The 20,063-nt window shown below is 46.6% G+C and overlaps 1 protein-coding gene across 2 annotated transcripts in view; it reads left to right on the plus strand.

The window, feature by feature from the left end:
- The window catches only part of LOC114252322 (uncharacterized), a 32,130-nt gene extending 18,253 nt beyond the window's left edge, over window positions 1-13,877 (plus strand). For both annotated transcript variants that reach the window (XM_089728589.1, XM_089728588.1), the window contains exon 2: window positions 13,006-13,877. In XM_089728589.1, coding sequence (XP_089584715.1) covers window positions 13,014-13,862 — 849 coding nt within the window. In that variant the 5' untranslated portion in view covers window positions 13,006-13,013 and the 3' untranslated portion in view covers window positions 13,863-13,877. The remainder of the gene's footprint in view (window positions 1-13,005) is intronic.
- Window positions 13,878-20,063: the final 6,186 nt, after the last annotated feature.

Genomic DNA, 20,063 nt, shown 5'->3' on the forward strand with positions numbered 1-20,063 from the left:
GCTTATCTAATCAAAAATATCTTTCAATCTTGGGAAGAATCGCATGATTGTCTTGGAATTTTCTGTGACTTATCCAAAGCATTTGACTGTGTTGAACATGAAACATTGGTGAGGAAACTACATCACTATGGTATTAGGGATGGTGCATTGGAACTTATTACTTCCTATTTATCAGGAAGGATACAAACAGGAGATGTGAAAGGAAATAGATCTTCAGGCACAACGTTGAAAATGCGTATACCTCAGGGTTCTATTTTGGGTCCTTTTTTATTTCTAATATATATAAACGATTTGCCTAGTTTTATTGAGTCCCGACACGAGGTCGTATTATTCGCAGATGATACATCTTTATTATTTAAAATTAAACGACAATTACAAGTCTATGACGAAGTGAATGATGCGATTTCGTGTGTGGTTCATTGGTTCCGTATCAATAACCTATTATTGAATAGTAAGAAAACAAAATGTATTAAATTTACTTTAAAATGTATTAAATCATCTTTAAATGTGAGACAAGTAGATAGTAATGTAATTGTTTCTGAGGAAGCATTGGAGCTTGTTGAGTCAACCGTATTTCTTGGTATAACAGTGGACTCCAAACTGCAGTGGGGACCTCATATTCATAAATTGGCGAGTAAGCTCAGCTCTGCAGCATACGCAGTAAAAAAAATTAGAATGTTAACAAATACGGACACGGCTCGTTTAGTATACTTCCACTAGTTAGTTACTTCCACAGTGTCATGTCCTATGGCATTTTGCTATGGGGCAATGCGGCCGATGTAGAAATGATATTTATTCTGCAGAAAAGAGCTATCTATACGTGCTAATTATAACATGCACTCAAGTCAATGCCTGAGGGAAAAATTTAAAGAAATTAAAGTTCTCACTATGCCATCCCAGTACATCTTTGAAAATTTCATGTATGTTCGTAAACATATTGAGGAGTTTCCTAAAATGTCGGACATACATAATAGAAATACTAGGAACAAACACAAGCTTTTTGTGCCGATGAGTAGGTTACATAAGATACGAAATTCATTCGGGTGTTTGTCTGTGCGCCTGTACAACAAAATCCCACAAGATGTTCAGAACCTACATATACATAGGTTTAAGAAAACTATTAAAGAACATCTGTGCAATAAAGCTTACTATAAAGTCAATGATTATCTAGAAGATTGCACAAAGTGGGAATGAGTTGCTCGCTCCGGGCATTTCAATATTGTATAATTGTTTATTGTAAAAATGAATATTTAAAAAAAAAAACTAATATTTAAAATAAAATAAAAAATCTAATATTTAAAAAAAAAAAAAAAAGACATGCCCGCTGAGTTTCTTGCCAATTCTTCTCAGGACGGAGGCTAATTCTTGTGAATTGGCGGTAGTTCTTTTGACGTTCAACAAGTATGTACTTTCATTTATGTTGAATAAAACTTTTTTTGATTTTGATTTTGATTTTTGATTTTTTATAATATGAAAAAATTATAGTTTTTCACGATTGTTTTTTCGCAATTTAGTATATGACATAGATTAAGTACAATTTACAAGACAAATGGCATTAAATATTATAATGAGAAAAAATATCTCACATTGTAAAAACATATGCTCACACTAGTAAAAATTTATCAATGAATCTGACATATGGAAGGATATTCCACAAACTGGAGAGGATTCTCGCTTACAACCACTTACAATACAAGTGTTCACCATGATTGCACGGAAACTCTCACGATTTTCGAAAAAAAACAAGCCACAAGCTGTATCAGTGCCCTTTTAACTTCGAAAAACAAACGTAAATAGACGCCATTTTTCTTTTAATCCTTTCATAGCTCTTTTTCAGTGATGCCAACAATTAATCTGGCTTCCCACCAAATTCAACATGAAAACCATCAGAAATCTACGTACCTACCATTAAATTTTCCATTAAACAGAGTTCTTATTATTATATTTAGAACAATATTTTTTTTGTTAATGAGCTTTATTAATATATGATGTTCTATTAAAAATCAATATATATCATATAATCAATACTTCTTATATAATTTATTTTAATAAATTGTCATCATCAGAAACTAATTTCACCATAACTTTGTACGTTTTATTTGAACCAATTTAATTTTTGACGTTGATGAAAATTCTAAATTGTCGCAATATTTTCTAGATAAATTTAAGTCACATCGTTTAAATAATATGTATCTAGATATATTATTGTCATAAAATGTTTCAAATCCTTTAAAGTGGATTGATTTTAACCTTTTCGATAATTTTAAACAACGCCCAAGCTGCTAAGCAATCCACTAACCACTAAAAGCCATTTTTGATAACTAAGACAGGGGTCCAAATTACGAGATTTTGTGGAAAATCCTCTAAGCTAGCAACATTGGTTTTTGCCTGTAAAATGTGCGAGAAGGGGGACACCACCACTTATGCCCGTATCTTTAGACGTTTTGTAAAGTAGTCCTCCACTCTTAACTCATCCGATGCTGCTCGAGCATTCCTCCCAAACTTACTCGAGTTTGGTATTTTTAGTCGACATTACAATATTCCTCAACGATCCTCGAGCGAGGTAGAGTCGTGTTATTGCGTCACCACGACAACATCAGTTTGGGAAAAATTTGATCAAGCTAGCATCAAACCCATAGAGTTCTGTAGTCTATGGCATTGTTTAATGCCAAAGTCAAGCTGCCGAAGCATTGAACTTGTTTCATGTTTTGGTTGCTGAATTATTCGTAAATATGTGTGCGTGCGGTAAATCTGAAAGTGTATTATTTATTTTCTAACCCATTATTATTTTAGATTTCGGACCCGACTTTGTATTTTTATTCGCCGCTTTTGTGTGATTTTTATTGTATCGTGTTGTTGAAGTGCTTTTCCACAACCACCAGTTTATTATTATATATGTCGGCACACGTCAGGGATGGCTGAGCGGTAGTTTCCGTCATCACTCGTATTTGGTTGAGTTCAGTTTATAAAAAGTCAATAAAACCTTTTGAATAATAATTATTGAAACTCAACACACACAACTTTCACAATGACAGGATAAACCGACAGTTTCGTTGCGCATTCCGATAGAGGCACCCGTCACGCGCGGACGTGCTCATCGACCACTCGATCGCCCGGCCTTTGTTCGCCCGGCCATTGTTCGCGCGGCCTGTGTTCGTGGTACATCTGCCGACCAAGTGTTTTTCCTGGAAGTTTTTATTTGTTTTGTTTCCTTTTGTTATTTCTGTGTTCGTGGTACATCTGCCGACAAACTGTCTTCCTGGAAGTGTTTAATTGTTTTGTTTCTTTTTGTTATTTCCGTTTTGTTGTGTTTTTTCTTTGTCCTGTAGTAATCGTGCCGCATCGCCACCTGTGTTCAATAGAACCGCTCAGGTCCGAGAAGTTGGGGCCTCGCCGCAAGGCGAGTGTTTTCTAAGACCCAGGGTAGCCCCACCTGGGCACGTAGCCATCATGGACGCTGTATTTGCGGAATTTCTCCGGCTTCGCTACCCACAGCTCACTTCCGAGTTTCAGGCCTTCAAGACCGATCACACCGCGAGCCCTCTCGTGGACTCCGCCGAGCTCGCTGCTCCTGCATCGCCTGTACCTGCGTGCAAAGCTTCTGCATCGAGCACCGCAGCCTCCGTCGTGCCTGCCGTTCCCGCGTCGCCTATACTGGCGAGTAAAACTGCTGCGTCGTCCGCCGTGGTCACCGTTCCAGCAGCGCGATCATCCGCGGCCTCCGTCGCGCCCTCCAAAACACCTACTCGTAGGTCACCTGCGCCCGCCTCCTCGTCCTCTGACTCTGACTCGGAGATGGAGGTCGACCTCGCCCCCGCCTCATCGACTGATGGATTCACCCTGGTGCAAAAGGGTAAGAAGCGTGCCGCGGAGTCTCGAGCTCCCGCAGCCGCTAAAATTAGCAAAGCCGCGAACGCGTCGCGCCCCCGCCCTCAGACTCCCGTTGCGCCTCCAGCCCGTGCCACTCCGTCGCCGCGTCCGGTGGCACAAAATAAAACTCAGACCCCTCCCCCGGTAATCCTTCAAGAAAAGGCAGCTTGGGAACGAGTTTCCCTGGCCCTTAAGGCCAAAAATATCAATTTCACGAATGCCCGTAACCTCGCGAACGGCATTCAAATTAAGGTTCGAACACCCGACGACCATAGGGCCCTCTCTTCTTACCTCCGTATAAGTTTCCACACGTATACGCTCCAGGAGGAGCGCGAACTCCGTGTCGTCATACGTGGCATCCCTAAAGAGTTGGATGCCGAGCTCGTCAAGGCCGACCTTCTCGAACAAGGCCTACCGGTTAACTCCGTACACCGCATGCACAAAGGCCGCGGAAGGGAGCCATATAATATGGTTCTCGTCGCCCTCCAGCCTACCCCCGAGGGTAAGCAAATATTCAACATCCGAACGGTCTGTAGCTTTTCCGGTATCGCAGTCGAAACCCCACACAAGAAAGGCACACCTAGCCAGTGCCATAACTGCCAATTATACGGGCATTCTTCCCGTAACTGTCACGCGTGCCCCCGATGCGTCAAGTGCTTAGGCGATCACGCCACGGCCCTATGCACTCGCGATCAAAAAACCGCGACGGAACCGCCTAGCTGCGTCCTGTGTCGAACACAGGGTCACCCCGCAAATTACCGCGGATGCCCCCGAGCCCCTAAAATAAATCGCCGCGTCGCCCGCCAAAACCGCCTCCGAGCTTCCGGCCCAGACATCAAAGCCTCGGCACCCTCTGTGTCGCAGGCTAAGCCAGCGTTCGTTCCGGCGCCGGTGCCCAGTGTCTCGGCCTGGGCGAAACCGCTGCCGTACACGAACACGGCTACAACTCCCTCCTCCGCGGTTCGTCCCGCCCCGCGACTCGTCCCTCTCCCGCGACTTGCCCTCCAACCGCGTCCGACAATCTCGCTTTAGCGATCGACTTCTTTCAGTCGATCAACTTTGAACGCGTTAACGCTTTGGGCGACGCCATTCGCGCTGCCTCCACTGCACAACACTTTATCGCCGTTGTGCAAGAATACGCCGACGTATACGCGTCATTAAATACGTACGTCCTCCCCTCACTCCGCCGGTAATCAATGGCGTATATAAGTAGAATAAAGCCCCTATCCGTAACGATAGGATTTTTTAACGCTTACGGTCTCGCAAATCAACGTGATCAGGTTTCTGACTTTTTGCGTGACCATCAAATTGATATATTTTTAGTGCAGGAGACCCTACTTAAGCCCGCGCGCCGTGACCTTAAAATCGCGAACTATAACATGGTCAGGAACGACAGGCTCTCTGCTCGTGGTGGTGGCACCGTCATTTACTATAGAAGAGCCCTGCATTGCGTCCCGCTCGATCCTCCCGCGCTCGCTAATATTGAAGCATCAGTGTGCCGAATCTCACTGACGGGAAACGCGCCGATCGTTATCGCGTCCGTTTATCTTCCACCGGATAAGATCGTTCTAAGCAGTGATATCGAGGCGCTGCTCGGCATGGGAAGCTCTGTCATTCTGGCGGGCGACCTAAATTGTAAACACATCAGGTGGAACTCACACACCACAACCCCGAATGGCAGGCGGCTTGACGCGTTAGTTGATGATCTCGCCTTCGATATCGTCGCTCCGCTAACCCCGACTCACTACCCGCTAAATATCGCGCATCGCCCGGATATACTCGACATAGCGTTATTAAAAAACGTAACTCTGCGCTTACACTCGATCGAAGTAGTTTCAGAGTTAGATTCAGACCACCGTCCCGTCGTTATGAAGCTCGGTCGCGCTCCCGATTCCGTTCCCGTCACGAGGACTGTGGTGGATTGGCACACGCTGGGCGTCAGCCTGGCTGAATCTGATCCACCATCGCTCCCGTTTAGCCCGGACTCTACCCCGTCTCCTCAGGATACCGCTGAAGCCATAGACATCTTAACGTCACACATCACCTCGACCTTAGATAGGTCATCGAAACAAGTTGTAGCGGAGGACTTCCTTCACCGCTTCAAATTGTCCGACGATATTAGGGAGCTCCTAAGAGCTAAGAACGTATTCCGATAGAGGCACCCGTCACGTGCGGACGTGCTCATCGTCCACTCGATCGCCCGGTCTTTGTTCGCCCGGCTTTTGTTAGCCCGGCCATTGTTCGCGCGGCCTGTGTTCGTGATACATCTGCCGACCACGTGTGTTTCCTGGAAGCTTTTATTTGTTTTGTTTTAGTTATTTTTGTGTTCGTGGAACATTTGCCGACAAAGTGGTTTCCTGCAAGTATTTATTTGTTTTGTTTCTTTTTGTAATTTCTGTTTTGTTGTGCTTTTTCTTTGTCCTGTAGTAATCGCGCCGCATTGCCACCTGTGTTCAATAGAACCGCTCAGGTCCGAGAAGTTGGGGCCTCGCCGCAAGGCGAGTGTTTTCAAGACCCGGGGCCGCCCCACCTGGGTACTCAGCGATCATGGACGCTGTATTCGCGGAATTCCTCCGACTTCGCCACCCACAGCTCGCCTCAGAGTTTCTGGCCTTCAAGGCCAATCACACTGCGAGCCCTCTCGAGGACTCCGCCGCGCTCGCTGCTCCTGCGTCGCCTGTACCTGCGTGCATAGCTTCTGCATTGAGCACCGCAGCCTCTGTCGTGCCTGCCGCTCCCGTGTCGCCTATACTGGCGAGAAAAGCTGCTGCGTCGTCCGCCGTGACCATCGTTTCAGCTGAGCGATCATCCGCGGCCTCCGTCGCGCCCTCTAAAACACCTACACTTGCTCGTAGGTCGCCTGCACCCGTCTCCTCGTGCTCCGACTCTGACTCGGACATGGAGGTCGACCTCGCCACCGCCTCATCGACGGATGGATTCACCCTGGTACAGAAGGGTAAGAAGCGTGCCGCGGAGTCTCGAGCTCCCGCGGCCGCTAAAATTAGCAAAGCCGTGAACGCGTCGCGCCCCCGCCCTCAGACTCCCGTTGCGCCCCCAGCCCGTGCCACTCCGTCGCCGCGTCCGGTGGCACAAAATAAAACCCAGACCCCTCCCCCGGTTATCCTTCAGGAGAAGGCAGCTTGGGATCGAGTTTGCCTGGCCCTTAAGGCCAAAAATATAAATTTCACGAATGCCCGTAACCTCGCGAACGGCATTCAAATTAAGGTTCAAACACCCGACGACCATAGGGCCCTCACTTCTTACCTCCGTAAGGAACGTATAAGTTTCCATACTTATACGCTCCAGGAGGAGCGCGAACTCCGCGTTGTAATACGCGGAATCCCTAAAGAGTTAGATGTAGAGCTCGTCAAGGCCGATCTGTTAGAACAGGGCTTTCCAGTGAATTCTGTGCACCGTATGCACACCGGTCGCGGTAGGGAGCCATATAATATGGTTCTAGTCACCCTCCAGCCTACCCCCGAGGGTAAGAAAATCTTCAACACACAGACCGTCTGTAGGCTCTCCGGTATCGCCATCGAAGCCCCCCATAAAAAAGGCACTCCTAGCCAGTGCCATAACTGTCAATTGTACGGGCACTCTTCCCGTAACTGTCACGCGCGCCCCCGATGTGTTAAGTGTTTGGGCGATCACGCCACGGCCCTCTGCGCTCGCGACCAAAAAACCGCGACGGAACCGCCTAGCTGCGTCCTGTGTCGAACACAGGGTCACCCCGCGAATTACCGTGGTTGCCCCCGAGCCCCTAAAATAAAACGCCGCGTCGCCCGCCAAAACCGCCTCCGAGCTTCCGGCCCAGACATCAAAGCCTCGGCACCCTCTGCGTCGCAGGCTAAGCCAGCGTTCGTTCCGGCGGCGGTGCCCAGTGTCTCGGCCTGGGCAAAACCGCTGCCGTACACGAACACGGCTACAACTCCCTCCTCCGCGATTCGTCCCGCCGCCGCGACTCGTCCCTCTCCCGCGACTTGCCCTCCGACCGCGTCCGAAAATCTCGCTTTAGCGATCGACTTCTTTCAGTCGATCAACTTTGAGCGCGTTAATGCTTTGGGCGACGCCATTCGCGCTGCCTCCACTGCACAACACTTTATCGCCGTTGTGCAGGAATACGCTGACGTATACGCGTCATTAAATACGTACGTCCTCCCCTCACTGCGCCGGTAATCAATGGCGTATATAAGTAGAATAAAGCCCCTATCCGTAACGATAGGATTTTTTAACGCTTACGGTCTCGCAAATCAACGTGATCAGGTTTCTGACTTTTTGCGTGACCATCAAATTGATATCTTTTTAGTGCAGGAGACCCTACTTAAGCCCGCGCGCCGTGATCCTAAAATCGCGAACTATAACATGGTCAGGAACGACAGGCTCTCTGCCCGTGGTGGTGGTACCGTCATTTACTATAGAAGAGCCCTGCATTGCGTCCCGCTCGATCCTCCCGCGCTCGCTAATATCGAAGCATCAGTGTGCCGAATCTCACTGACGGGACACGCGCCGATCGTTATCGCGTCCGTTTATCTTCCACCGGATAAGATCGTTCTAAGCAGTGATATCGAGGCGCTGCTCGGTATGGGGAGCTCTGTCATTCTGGCGGGCGACCTAAATTGTAAACACATCAGGTGGAACTCACACACCACAACCCCGAATGGCAGGCGGCTTGACGCGTTAGTTGATGATCTCGCCTTCGATATCGTCGCTCCGCTAACCCCGACTCACTACCCGCTAAATATCGCGCATCGCCCGGATATACTCGACATAGCGTTATTAAAAAACGTAACTCTGCGCTTACACTCGATCGAAGTAGTTTCAGAGTTAGATTCAGACCACCGTCCCGTCGTTATGAAGCTCGGTCGCGCTCCCGATTCCGTTCCCGTCACGAGGACTGTGGTGGGTTGGCACACGCTGGGCATCAGCCTGGCTGAATCTGATCCACCATCGCTCCCGTTTAACCCGGACTCTATCCCGTCTCCTCAGGATACCGCTGAAGCCATAGACATCTTAACGTCACACATCACCTCGACATTAGATAGGTCATCGAAACAAGTTGTAGCGGAAGACTTCCTTCACCGCTTCAAATTGTCCGACGATATTAGGGAACTCCTTAGAGCTAAGAACGCCTCGATACGCGCCTACGACAGGTATCCTACCGCGGAAAATCGTATTCGAATGCGTGCCCTACAACGCGACGTAAAGTCTCGCATCGCCGAAGTCCGAGATGCCAGATGGTCTGATTTCTTAGAAGGACTCGCGCCCTCCCAAAGGTCTTACTACCGCTTAGCTCGTACTCTCAAATCGGATACGGTAGTAACTATGCCCCCCCTCGTAGGCCCCTCAGGCCGACTCGCGGCGTTCGATGATGACGAAAAAGCAGAGCTGCTGGCCGATACATTGCAAGCCCAGTGCACGCCCAGCACTCAATCCGTGGACCCTGTTCATGTAGAATTAGTAGACAGTGAGGTAGAACGCAGAGCCTCCTTGCCACCATCGGATGCGTTACCACCCGTCACCCCGATAGAAATTAAAGACTTGATCAAAGACCTACGTCCTCGCAAGGCTCCCGGTTCCGACGGTATATCTAACCGCGTTATTAAACTTCTACCCGTCCAACTCATCGTGATGTTGGCATCTATTTTCAATGCCGCTATGGCGAACTGTATCTTTCCCGCGGTGTGGAAAGAAGCGGACGTTATCGGCATACATAAACCCGGTAAACCAAAAAATCATCCGATGAGCTACCGCCCGATTAGCCTCCTCATTTCTCTAGGCAAACTGTATGAGCGTCTGCTCTACAAACGCCTCAGAGACTTCGTCTCATCCAAGGGCATTCTCATCGATGAACAATTCGGATTCCGTACAAATCACTCATGCGTTCAACAGGTGCACCGCCTCACGGAGCACATTCTTGTGGGGCTTAATCGACCAAAACCGTTATACACGGGAGCTCTCTTCTTCGACGTCGCAAAAGCGTTCGACAAAGTCTGGCACAACGGTTTGATTTTCAAACTATTCAACATGGGCGTGCCGGATAGTCTCGTGCTCATCATACGGGACTTCTTGTCGAACCGCTCTTTTCGATATCGAGTCGAGGGAACCCGCTCCTCCCCACGACCTCTCACAGCTGGAGTCCCGCAAGGCTCTGTCCTCTCACCCCTCCTATTTAGCTTATTCGTCAACGATATTCCCCGGTCGCCGCCGACCCATTTAGCTTTATTCGCCGACGACACGACTGTTTACTATTCTAGTAGAAATAAGTCCCTAATCGCGAAGAAGCTTCAGAGCGCAGCCCTAGCCCTAGGACAGTGGTTCCGAAAATGGCGCATAGACATCAACCCAGCGAAAAGTACTGCGGTGCTATTTCAGAGGGGAAACTCCACACGGATTTCCTCCCGTATTAGGAGGAGGAATCTCACACCCCCGATTACTCTCTTTAGTCAATCTATACCCTGGGCCAGGAAGGTCAAGTACCTGGGCGTTACCCTGGATACATCGATGACATTCCGCCCGCATATAAAATCAGTCCGTGACCGTGCCGCGTTTATTCTCGGTAGACTATACCCCATGATCTGTAAGCGGAGTAAAATGTCCCTTCGGAACAAGGTGACACTTTACAAAACTTGCATAAGGCCCGTCATGACTTACGCGAGTGTGGTGTTCGCTCACGCGGCCCGCACACACATAGACACCCTCCAATCCCTACAATCCCGCTTTTGCAGGTTAGCCGTCGGAGCTCCGTGGTTCGTGAGGAACCTTGACCTACACGACGACCTGGGCCTCGAATCTATACAGAAATACATGAAGTCAGCGTCGGAACGGTACTTCGATAAGGCTATGCGTCATGATAATCGCCTTATCGTATCCGCCGCTGACTACTCCCCGAATCCTGATCATGCAGGAGCCAGTCACCGTCGACGCCCTAGACACGTCCTTACGGATCCATCAGATCCAATAACCTTTGCACTAGACGCCTTCAGCTCTAGGAGCAGGCTTAGGGACCTCGGTAACCGTACTCGTCGAACTCGACAAAGAGTTCGCCGTGCAACTTAACCCATGAATCAGCTCGCTGAGTTTCTCGCCGGATCTTCTCAGCGGGTCGCGATTCCGATCCGGTAGTAGATTCATTCGCGAAGCAGCTACTCTTGAGTTGTTAGGTCTCCTTCGGAGGCGCTCGAGCAGTTGTTAGCAAATCCCACCCCTCCTGGCTGAGCCCTTGCTCGCCCACCTGTCCTGGTGAAACTGGAAAGGCCTCCGGGCCACCAGTAATCCTTAAATCATAAAAAAAAAAAAGTTTCGTTGCACATACCGACAGACCGACTGACTGACTGACTGACTGAGACTCACTGACTGAGACGGACGGAATGACTGTCTGACACGGAATGCCACGACTCTGCCCACGTACCGCCATTTTATACTGTGGCGTTACGGAGTCTATCCTACATTTTGTGATATTTATCAAAACAACATTTCATCATTTAAAATAATAATCAAAACCACAGTCTTAATATTACTAAAAGTCGTTAACCACGGCATATAAATAAAACTTATAATCGCATTGACTTTATTTATTAGGTAGTAAGCAAAATATTACTCTTATAAAGGTAAATAAAATAAGGAGTTTCAAATATCTAACCACGAGTCTAAACAAAAGTCTAACCTCGAACTATTTACTTTATTAATAAAAAATATCAAAATATGTGCGAATGATGCACAGATCCAGGCCATTGCACAACAATATTCCATTTTTCCATATTTCCATTTGCGGTCCACATACTTTTTGGATATTGATAGAAAACCACCCTTGAGGAACGTTCAAGGTACATCGCGACGTACCTTGACTTGACAGTTCGCTTACTTCACTCCGTTTAGGAAAATTTTCCAAGGTCATTTGAGTGGAGTTTATTTTTACGACTAATCATACCAAGACGCGCGTTGGAGGTTGAGTCGAGTCGAGTTAAGCTCGTGTAAACGACTAAAGATACGGGGGTTAATAATCATTCTCTTTTCAGACCGTTTTTCCTTACATCTTTTGCTATTTAAAAATAAACTTTATGCCATAGAGATAAAGTATATTTTTAGTTTTTATGTCAAACGAAGTAAGCACTCCAGTTACAATAGTAACTCTATGGTCTATGTCTAGTCATTATAGGTATTATGTCCTGTTAAAGAGGTTGTACGCCACGACAATGGTTTTAAGTAATAATTATTATTACAATATATAAATATTGAATTTAACAAAAATAAACTAAAAAGTCTGTGAATTATAACCGTTAGCAATTATTTTTTTATTTGTTGTTCATGTCACAGACAACTCTTTCGTTTGTCAGCATATAGGTTTACTGTAAGGCTGTATGGGCTAAGTCCTTTGCCTATTGGCGAATTTAAAAACTATGGCACTCAGTTTTGGGATGTTACTAAATAAGTAATTTATTTTTTTGTAAAACAATGCCAGGGTGAAATAAATGTTGATACATAAACTAAACAACGTGAAAAAATAAGGCATAGTGTTTCAAGTACAAATAGTTTTGATATAAAGTTGGCCCACTTTTGGGCATTGTCCTTTGGTGAGAACTTACCTTTTTATGTCCTAAAGACACTATAATTTGTTCACCTTATTTTGATTTAATATCGAAAAAATATCCTAATTTTCAATCTAAAATTCTCGCTAAAAACTATCGCTTTTTAAAAAAAGTCGGGGAGTTTATGTTCATTGAAATCTCTTCTTTGTGATAATGTAAAAAAATATATGCGTTACTATTGTAAATGTTCTCAGAAAATGCAAAGAAAAAAACTCGAATCCGATTTTTTTTTTAATCACTATTCTCGTCCTTTTTTAACGAGTTTCATGCTACCATAACTTTTTTTCATTTTTTACCATTTTCAAAGGCTTCAGCCCTGGTCTATTAAAGTCCATCAAAAACTGGATAGGACTCCATATCGTGTCAAGTTCAGAGATTCAGTCAAACAACATTGTTGATTGAGTGACTCGAGATCTTCTCCAAAGTGTCGCCCGGGTAACGAGCGCACGCGGGAGCCGGGGGGACGCTCCGGTCCCCACGTGATGTCTGACTGACGTGACGCTCACCTTCCCCTCTATAGTACTAAAGACTCTTTTTATTGTCATTATAGATTCCAAGATGAGGGTGCTGTTAGTTTGCCTGGCAAGCTTACTGGTCTGCCTGAAGACGGCTGATTCTCACTCATTGCCGCAAAAGGATTACGACACTGACTCCAGCAAACATGACATTACCAATCCACTGAATAACACCAGCGGAAATAATAGCAGCTCGGCCCTCGACAGCTCCAGTGGAATGTCTTATTCTAACATCACAATTTTCTTCGTGCGTTACGTAACTAGAGGTGACAATAAAGCAGACAAAAGTATATACGCCCACAAGAACGGCAAAGCGAAGAAAGTTTTAGAAGACGGCATGGCTGTCTCATGCTGTTATCTAAAATCGCGCGCCTATTTGGGCAATAAGGACGGTATCTACGTTTACGACACAGAAACAGAGAAGCTTGAGAAGTACGGCAATCTGAGTGACAACGTCATCGGGATCGTAAAAGAGAACCACACCGACGACCTGTACATTCTGACAGAAGACCACGTCGTCTACAAGGTCATCGAGGAAGGCACCAAGAAGATCAAGGTCAACGAGGCTGAGCATGCTGAGCAAATAGCGCTGGACTGGGATGACAACTTGTACTATATCGGAGCAAACAATCAACCGTATGTTGTCGCTTCGGACGGTGCGAAGAAGGTCGAAGGTCTTCCAGCTAATCGAACCATAGTGTTTATCTCCAGGCCTCCGATCACGGTAGAGCATGGAGCGTGGTTTATGTCCGGACAACAGCCATACGTCATCTATCCCAACGCGACCAGCGAACTATACGTGTTCAACGACCAAGAGAAATTGGAATATGAGAAAAAAAATCGTGATCTCGATGTTATTTTCTTACACTTGAGGAACCAAATAGAGGAATAACGCATTATCTTCGGATTTCACGTATTAAATAGATAATTAAAATGACTTTTACAGACTGACCGTGTACACATGAACACAAATCACAAAAAAGTGATTTATTAGTGATAATAACAAACACGAGGTTAAACTGTAAAAGTGCTTTTAATTAAAGAAATAACGTGTTTTTGATTGAAATGAATGAATCTTGTGGAATGTTGTTGTTTTATTTCTTTTTTACCTGGACCATACAGATACCATATTAACGTCCTTACGGATCCATCAGATGCGCATCGCCCGGATATACTCGACATAGCGTTATTAAAAAACGTAACTCTGCGCTTACACTCGATCGAAGTAGTTTCAGAGTTAGATTCAGACCACCGTCCCGTCGTTATGAAGCTCGGTCGCGCTCCCGATTCCGTTCCCGTCACGAGGACTGTGGTGGATCGGCACACGCTGGGCGTCAGCCTGGCTGAATCTGATCCACCATCGCTCCCGTTTAGCCCGGACTCTACCCCGTCTCCTCAGGATACCGCTGAAGCCATAGACATCTTAACGTCACACATCACCTCGACCTTAGATAGGTCATCGAAACAAGTTGTAGCGGAGGACTTCCTTCACCGCTTCAAATTGTCCGACGATATTAGGCAGCTCCTAAGAGCTAAAAACGCCTCAATACGCGCCTACGACAGGTATCCTACCGCGGAAAATCGTATTCGAATGCGTGCCCTACAACGCGACGTAAAGTCTCGCATCGCCGAAGTCCGAGATGCCAGATGGTCTGATTTCTTAGAAGGACTCGCGCCCTCCCAAAGGTCTTACTACCGCTTAGCTCGTACTCTCAAATCGGATACGGTAGTAACTATGCCCCCCCTCGTAGGCCCCTCAGGGCGACTCGCGGCGTTCGATGATGACGAAAAAGCAGAGCTGCTGGATACATTGCAAACCCAGTGCACGCCCAGCACTCAATCCGTGGACCCTGTTCATGTAGAATTAGTAGACAGTGAGGAAGAACGAAGAGCCTCCTTGCCACCCTCGGATGCGCTAAAACCCGTCACCTCGATGGAAGTTAAAGACTGGATCAAAGACCTACGTGCCCGCAAGGCTCCCGGTTCCGACGGTATATCCAACCGCGTTATTAAACTTCTACCCGTCCAACTCATCGTGATGTTGGCATCTATTTTCAATGCCGCTATGGCGAACTGTATCTTTCCCGCGGTGTGGAAAGAAGCGGACGTTATCGGCATACATAAACCCGGTAAACCAAAAAATCATCCGACGAGCTACCGCCCGATTAGCCTCCTCATGTCTCTAGGCAAACTGTATGAGCGTCTGCTCTACAAACGCCTCAGAGGCTTCGTCTCATCCAAGGGCATTCTCATCGATGAACAATTCGGATTCCGTACAAATCACTCATGCGTTCAACAGGTGCACCGCCTCACGGAGCAAATTCTTGTGGGGCTTAATCGACCAAAACCGTTATACACGGGAGCTCTCTTCTTCGACGTCGCAAAAGCGTTCGACAAAGTCTGGCACAACGGTTTGATTTAGAAACTATTCAACATGGGCGTGCCGGATCGTCTCGTGCTCATCATACGGGACTTCTTGTCGAACCGCTCTTTTCGATATCGAGTCGAGGGAACCCGCTCCTCCCCATGACCTCTCACAGCTGGAGTCCCGCAAGGCTCTGTTCTCTCACCCCTCCTATTTAGCTTATTCGTTAACGATATTCCCCGGTCGCCGCCGACCCATTTAGCTTTATTCGCCGACGACACGACTGTTTACTATTCCAGTAGAAACAAGTCCCTAATCGCGAAGAAGCTTCAGAGCGCAGCCCTAGCCCTAGGACAGTGGTTCCGAAAATGGCGCATAGACATCAACCCAGCGAAAAGTACTGCGGTACTATTTCAGAGGGGAAACTCCACACGGATTTCCTCCCGTATTAGGAGGAGGAATCTCACACCCCCGATTACTCTCTTTAGTCAATCCATACCCTGGGCCAGGAAGGTCAAGTACCTGGGCGTTACCCTGGATGCATCGATGACATTCCGCCCGCATATAAAATCAGTCCGTGACCGTGCCGCGTTTATTCTCGGTAGACTCTTCCCCATGATCTGTAGGCGGAGTAAAATGTCCCTTCGGAACAAGGTGACACTTTACAAAACTTGCATAAGGCCCGTCATGACTTACGCGAGTGTGGTGTTCGCTCACCGGCCCGCACACATATAGACACCCTCCAATCTCTACAATCCCGCTTTTGCAGGTTAGCCGTTGGAGCTCCGTGGTTCGTGAGGAACGTTGACCTACACGACGACCTGGGCCTCGAATCAGTCCAGAAATACATGAAGTCAGCGTCGGAACGGTACTTCGATAAGGCTATGCGTCATGATAATCGCCTTATCGTTGCCGCCGATGACTACTCCCCGAATCCTGATCACGCAGGAGCCAGTCACCGTCGACGCCCTAGACAAGTCCTTACGAATCCATCAGATCCAATAACCTTTGCATTAGACGCCTTCAGCTCTAACACTAGGAGCAGGCTTAGGGACCTCGGTAACCGTACTCGTCGAACTGGGCAAAGAAGTCGACGTACAACCTAAATACCAAATTTTTGTTCGGGCCGGGACCAAACTTCACGCGAGTATTCCACGCTTAGCAGAGCACGCGGGATACATAGGACTTGACGGTCTGCAGATATTTAAAACAGACTGCGGGTCCTAGGATACTTTCGGGCGCTACTCACCAAACGATTCTCCTTGCACTTTCCCACCCGACGTCCGATCTCCACCCGGGATCAGAACCCAAGCAGAGTAGGGGGGCTCGAACGGTCAACACTAGAACCAGACTTTCGGTACCACCCCTAGGACGCCCGACCGACGGATGGTCGAGGCGATAGTCAATGACTGCCTGCTGGGTCGGAACGCAATACACCGTCAGCTGGTTGCTCTTACCCAGCACTTCTATGAAACTGCTATCATGTAGCACGCTAGAGCGCAGTTAGTGCAACGCACGGTTTTGCCTCCTCAGGTCGTCCCGTTAACCTCACGGGGAGGGGGGGAGTCACCTCCTACAGGGGACAGAGTAGAGCAAAAGCCCTTCTTCGGTCCCCGGCTCGACGGATAGGTACGGAGAGGGACGAATTCTCCCTCTCTCGTTACGCCGCCTCCTTTTGCGAGATGGTTAAGTCACAGAAGTCGAGCATCGACAAAAAGTGCCAGTATGATGAGCACGAAACTATCCGGCTCGCCCATGTTGAATACGAGGGCGACACTGAAAATTTCGGGAATTAACGAAGTGACACAACATTACTATTTAAAAATGTATTTATTGCTTTTCGAAGTATTCTCCGCGAAATTTGACACATTTTTCCATACGATGGAACCAATCATTGAAGCAACCATTCCATTCGGAAGTTGGGGTCTCCAAAATGGCCGTTTTGTAGGCGTCCACACCTTCAGGTGATGAAAATCTCTGTCTACGCAATTTATTCTTTATTTTAGGGAAAGTATAGAAATCATTAGGGCTTAGGTCGGGGCTGTACGGCGGATGGTCTAATAATTCTATGTTTTCTTGCTCTAAAAACTCTTTTGTACTGTGCGCGGTGTGAGAACTCGCATTGTCGTGATGGAGGATGATGCGGCGATTGCAGCTCTCTTTACGGAGTTCAGAAACGACCTGTGGCAAACAAATGCTAGCATACCATTCTGCATTAACCGTTCTTTGTCCCTCAAAGGAATAGTCGTAACATGGCCGGTTTTGGAGACAAACGTGGCCACCATTTTTTTTGCAACACTCCGTGAACGAACAATTTTTGTTGGCTTTAACTCATTTTCGAAGACCCAAACTCGTGACTGGTTTTTTCTTTCGGGTTCGTACGCGTATATCCAGGATTCGTCACCTGATACAATGTTGTATACAGCATTTGAGGATCCTGCGTGGAATCTTTCGAGAGTTCTGACGCACCAAGTAACGCGAGCCGCTTTTTGCTCTTCAGAGAGCGAATGCGGTATCCATCGGGAAAACAAATTTTTTACACCTAATTGTTCATGCAAGATTATTTGTATTTGACTCGTATATCAACGTTTTCTTGGGTGACTGCAGTTTTTGGACGACCTTGACGGGGATCATCACTGAGTTTGACACGTCCACGTTGAAACTCAGCAAACCAGCTATAAATTGTGGATTTGGATGGGGCTTCATCACCAAATGCAGAAATCATCCGGTCAACAGACTGTTTTTGTGTTAAACCACTTCGAAAGTCATAATAAATCATCGCTCTTGAATTTTCACGAGTCAATTCCATTTTCTCAACGACTAAACAAGTTTGACAAAACCTCGTGACAAGACCGAGAATCTTTTTTTAAATAAATAAATGGTATTCGATTTTTAAAACCAAGGAGTTTTCAATTAAAAAGATTTTAATATGACAGGAACAGTGGAAATATTCCATTCCCGATACTTTTAGTGCAGCCTAGTAATTTGAAAATCAAACCGCTGTGCCAGACTTTGTCGGCTCTTGTGACCTCGAAGTCGAGACCTCCTGTGTAGAACGGTTTTTGTCGGTTAAGCCCTTCGAGAATGTATTACGTGAGATGTTGCACCTGTTGTACATAGTTTGAGTGATTTGCGCGAAATTCGAATGAGAATTCCCTTCGATGAGACGAAGTCTCTGCGGCCTTTGTAGTGCAGACACTCGTACAGTTTGCCTAGAGACATGAGGAGGTTAATAGGGCGGTAGCTAGTCGGATGATTTTTTGGTTTACAGGCTTTATGTATGCCGATAACATCCGCTTCTTCCGATAACGCGGGATAGATACAGTTTCTCATAACGGTTACATATTTTAACAAAATTAGCAGTAGTTTAGGTTGTTTGTTGCAGAATAGTATTCAAAGATATCGCAAGCGTTCATTAAGGAGTGTGAACAAATCAGTACATGATCAAGTCAAACAGCTTTAGAATCAGACGTTAATTTGGTTATTACATGAAAAAGGTCAGTGTTATCATGACGATAAGACACACAGTATATCGAATTCCAAAACAATGATTTAATGAATTACTGTACTTGGTGTAACTCAGTGTCAGAGGAAGAAACTCCGGGGTGCGCGACATTTCTATTTCGATGTCTTATTTGTTGAATATTTGTAGAAGAATATGTCAGGGCCCTGGGCAACACCGGACTCTATTCCAGCTGTGGGAACTACACTGCTGTCTTGTACTGGGCTGTAGGGCTCTAGGCAGCGGCTTCACTTTTGTGGTCGGGACGAACTTTGCTGGCAACTGGTTAGAAGAGATGACAAAAACGTCTCAAACAATGCCTCCCCAACAGATTGAAATTAAGCTTATGACTCAGTGGCTGGGGCTATGAGTTTAAGAATCAGTCAGTGAGTCAGTGAGGACGAATAAAAGTACATAACAATATATGCATATTATTACGCGCTGGGGTTGGTATGGGGGATGGTATGGACATGTGATGAGACGAGATGAAAATGAGGTGATTGTTAACTATGCTTGTGGAAGGATTTAGAGGAAGAGGTAGACCTAAGAAGAAATGGATGAATTGCGTGAAAGAAGATATGGGTAAAAGGGGAGTGAGCGAATAAATGGTATATGATAGAAGTGTATGGAAGGAGAAAACATGCTGCGCCGACCCCAGGTAACTGGGAGAAGGTTACGATAATGATGATGATGTTACGCGCTGGGCTTCAGCATAAATAAATGTTCCACTAAAGTACAACTTAAAACTGTATTTATCACTTAGAACACTTCACAAACACTTTAATATTCTTAATTCGCTCCGTCCGCTTCGCTCCAGGCGATCTGTTCGCTGTTTCGCTTCGAGTAATTCCGATAACTGATTGACTGCGTTCCATCTCTGCAACGCCTTTATAGTCGATACGAAATCCTCTATCGAACATTCCTCACAAATCGAGCACTTTCGATGCGTGCTTCCGGTATCTTACAACTAATGGTGTTGCACATTTCAAGAGTTCTAGATGATACTAGATCCCTTGGTATTCGTTTCGGCTTTCGGCGATAGATGGCGTTACCCTTAGTGGTGTAACAATGTGTAGGTACAGATGAGGTGCGAGACCACCCTCCAGCAGCTGGACACACACCGGCACCGGACCCCTGAGATGATTGACATATTTTGCCATGCTCTCAATAATCTCCGTGGGAAACTTTTTTTTGTTATATTCACATAGCATGGTATTGGCTCGAAC

Source organism: Bombyx mandarina, chromosome 07 (assembly GCF_030267445.1).
Source record: "Bombyx mandarina strain Sakado chromosome 07, ASM3026744v2".
Taxonomy (NCBI): domain Eukaryota; kingdom Metazoa; phylum Arthropoda; class Insecta; order Lepidoptera; family Bombycidae; genus Bombyx; species Bombyx mandarina.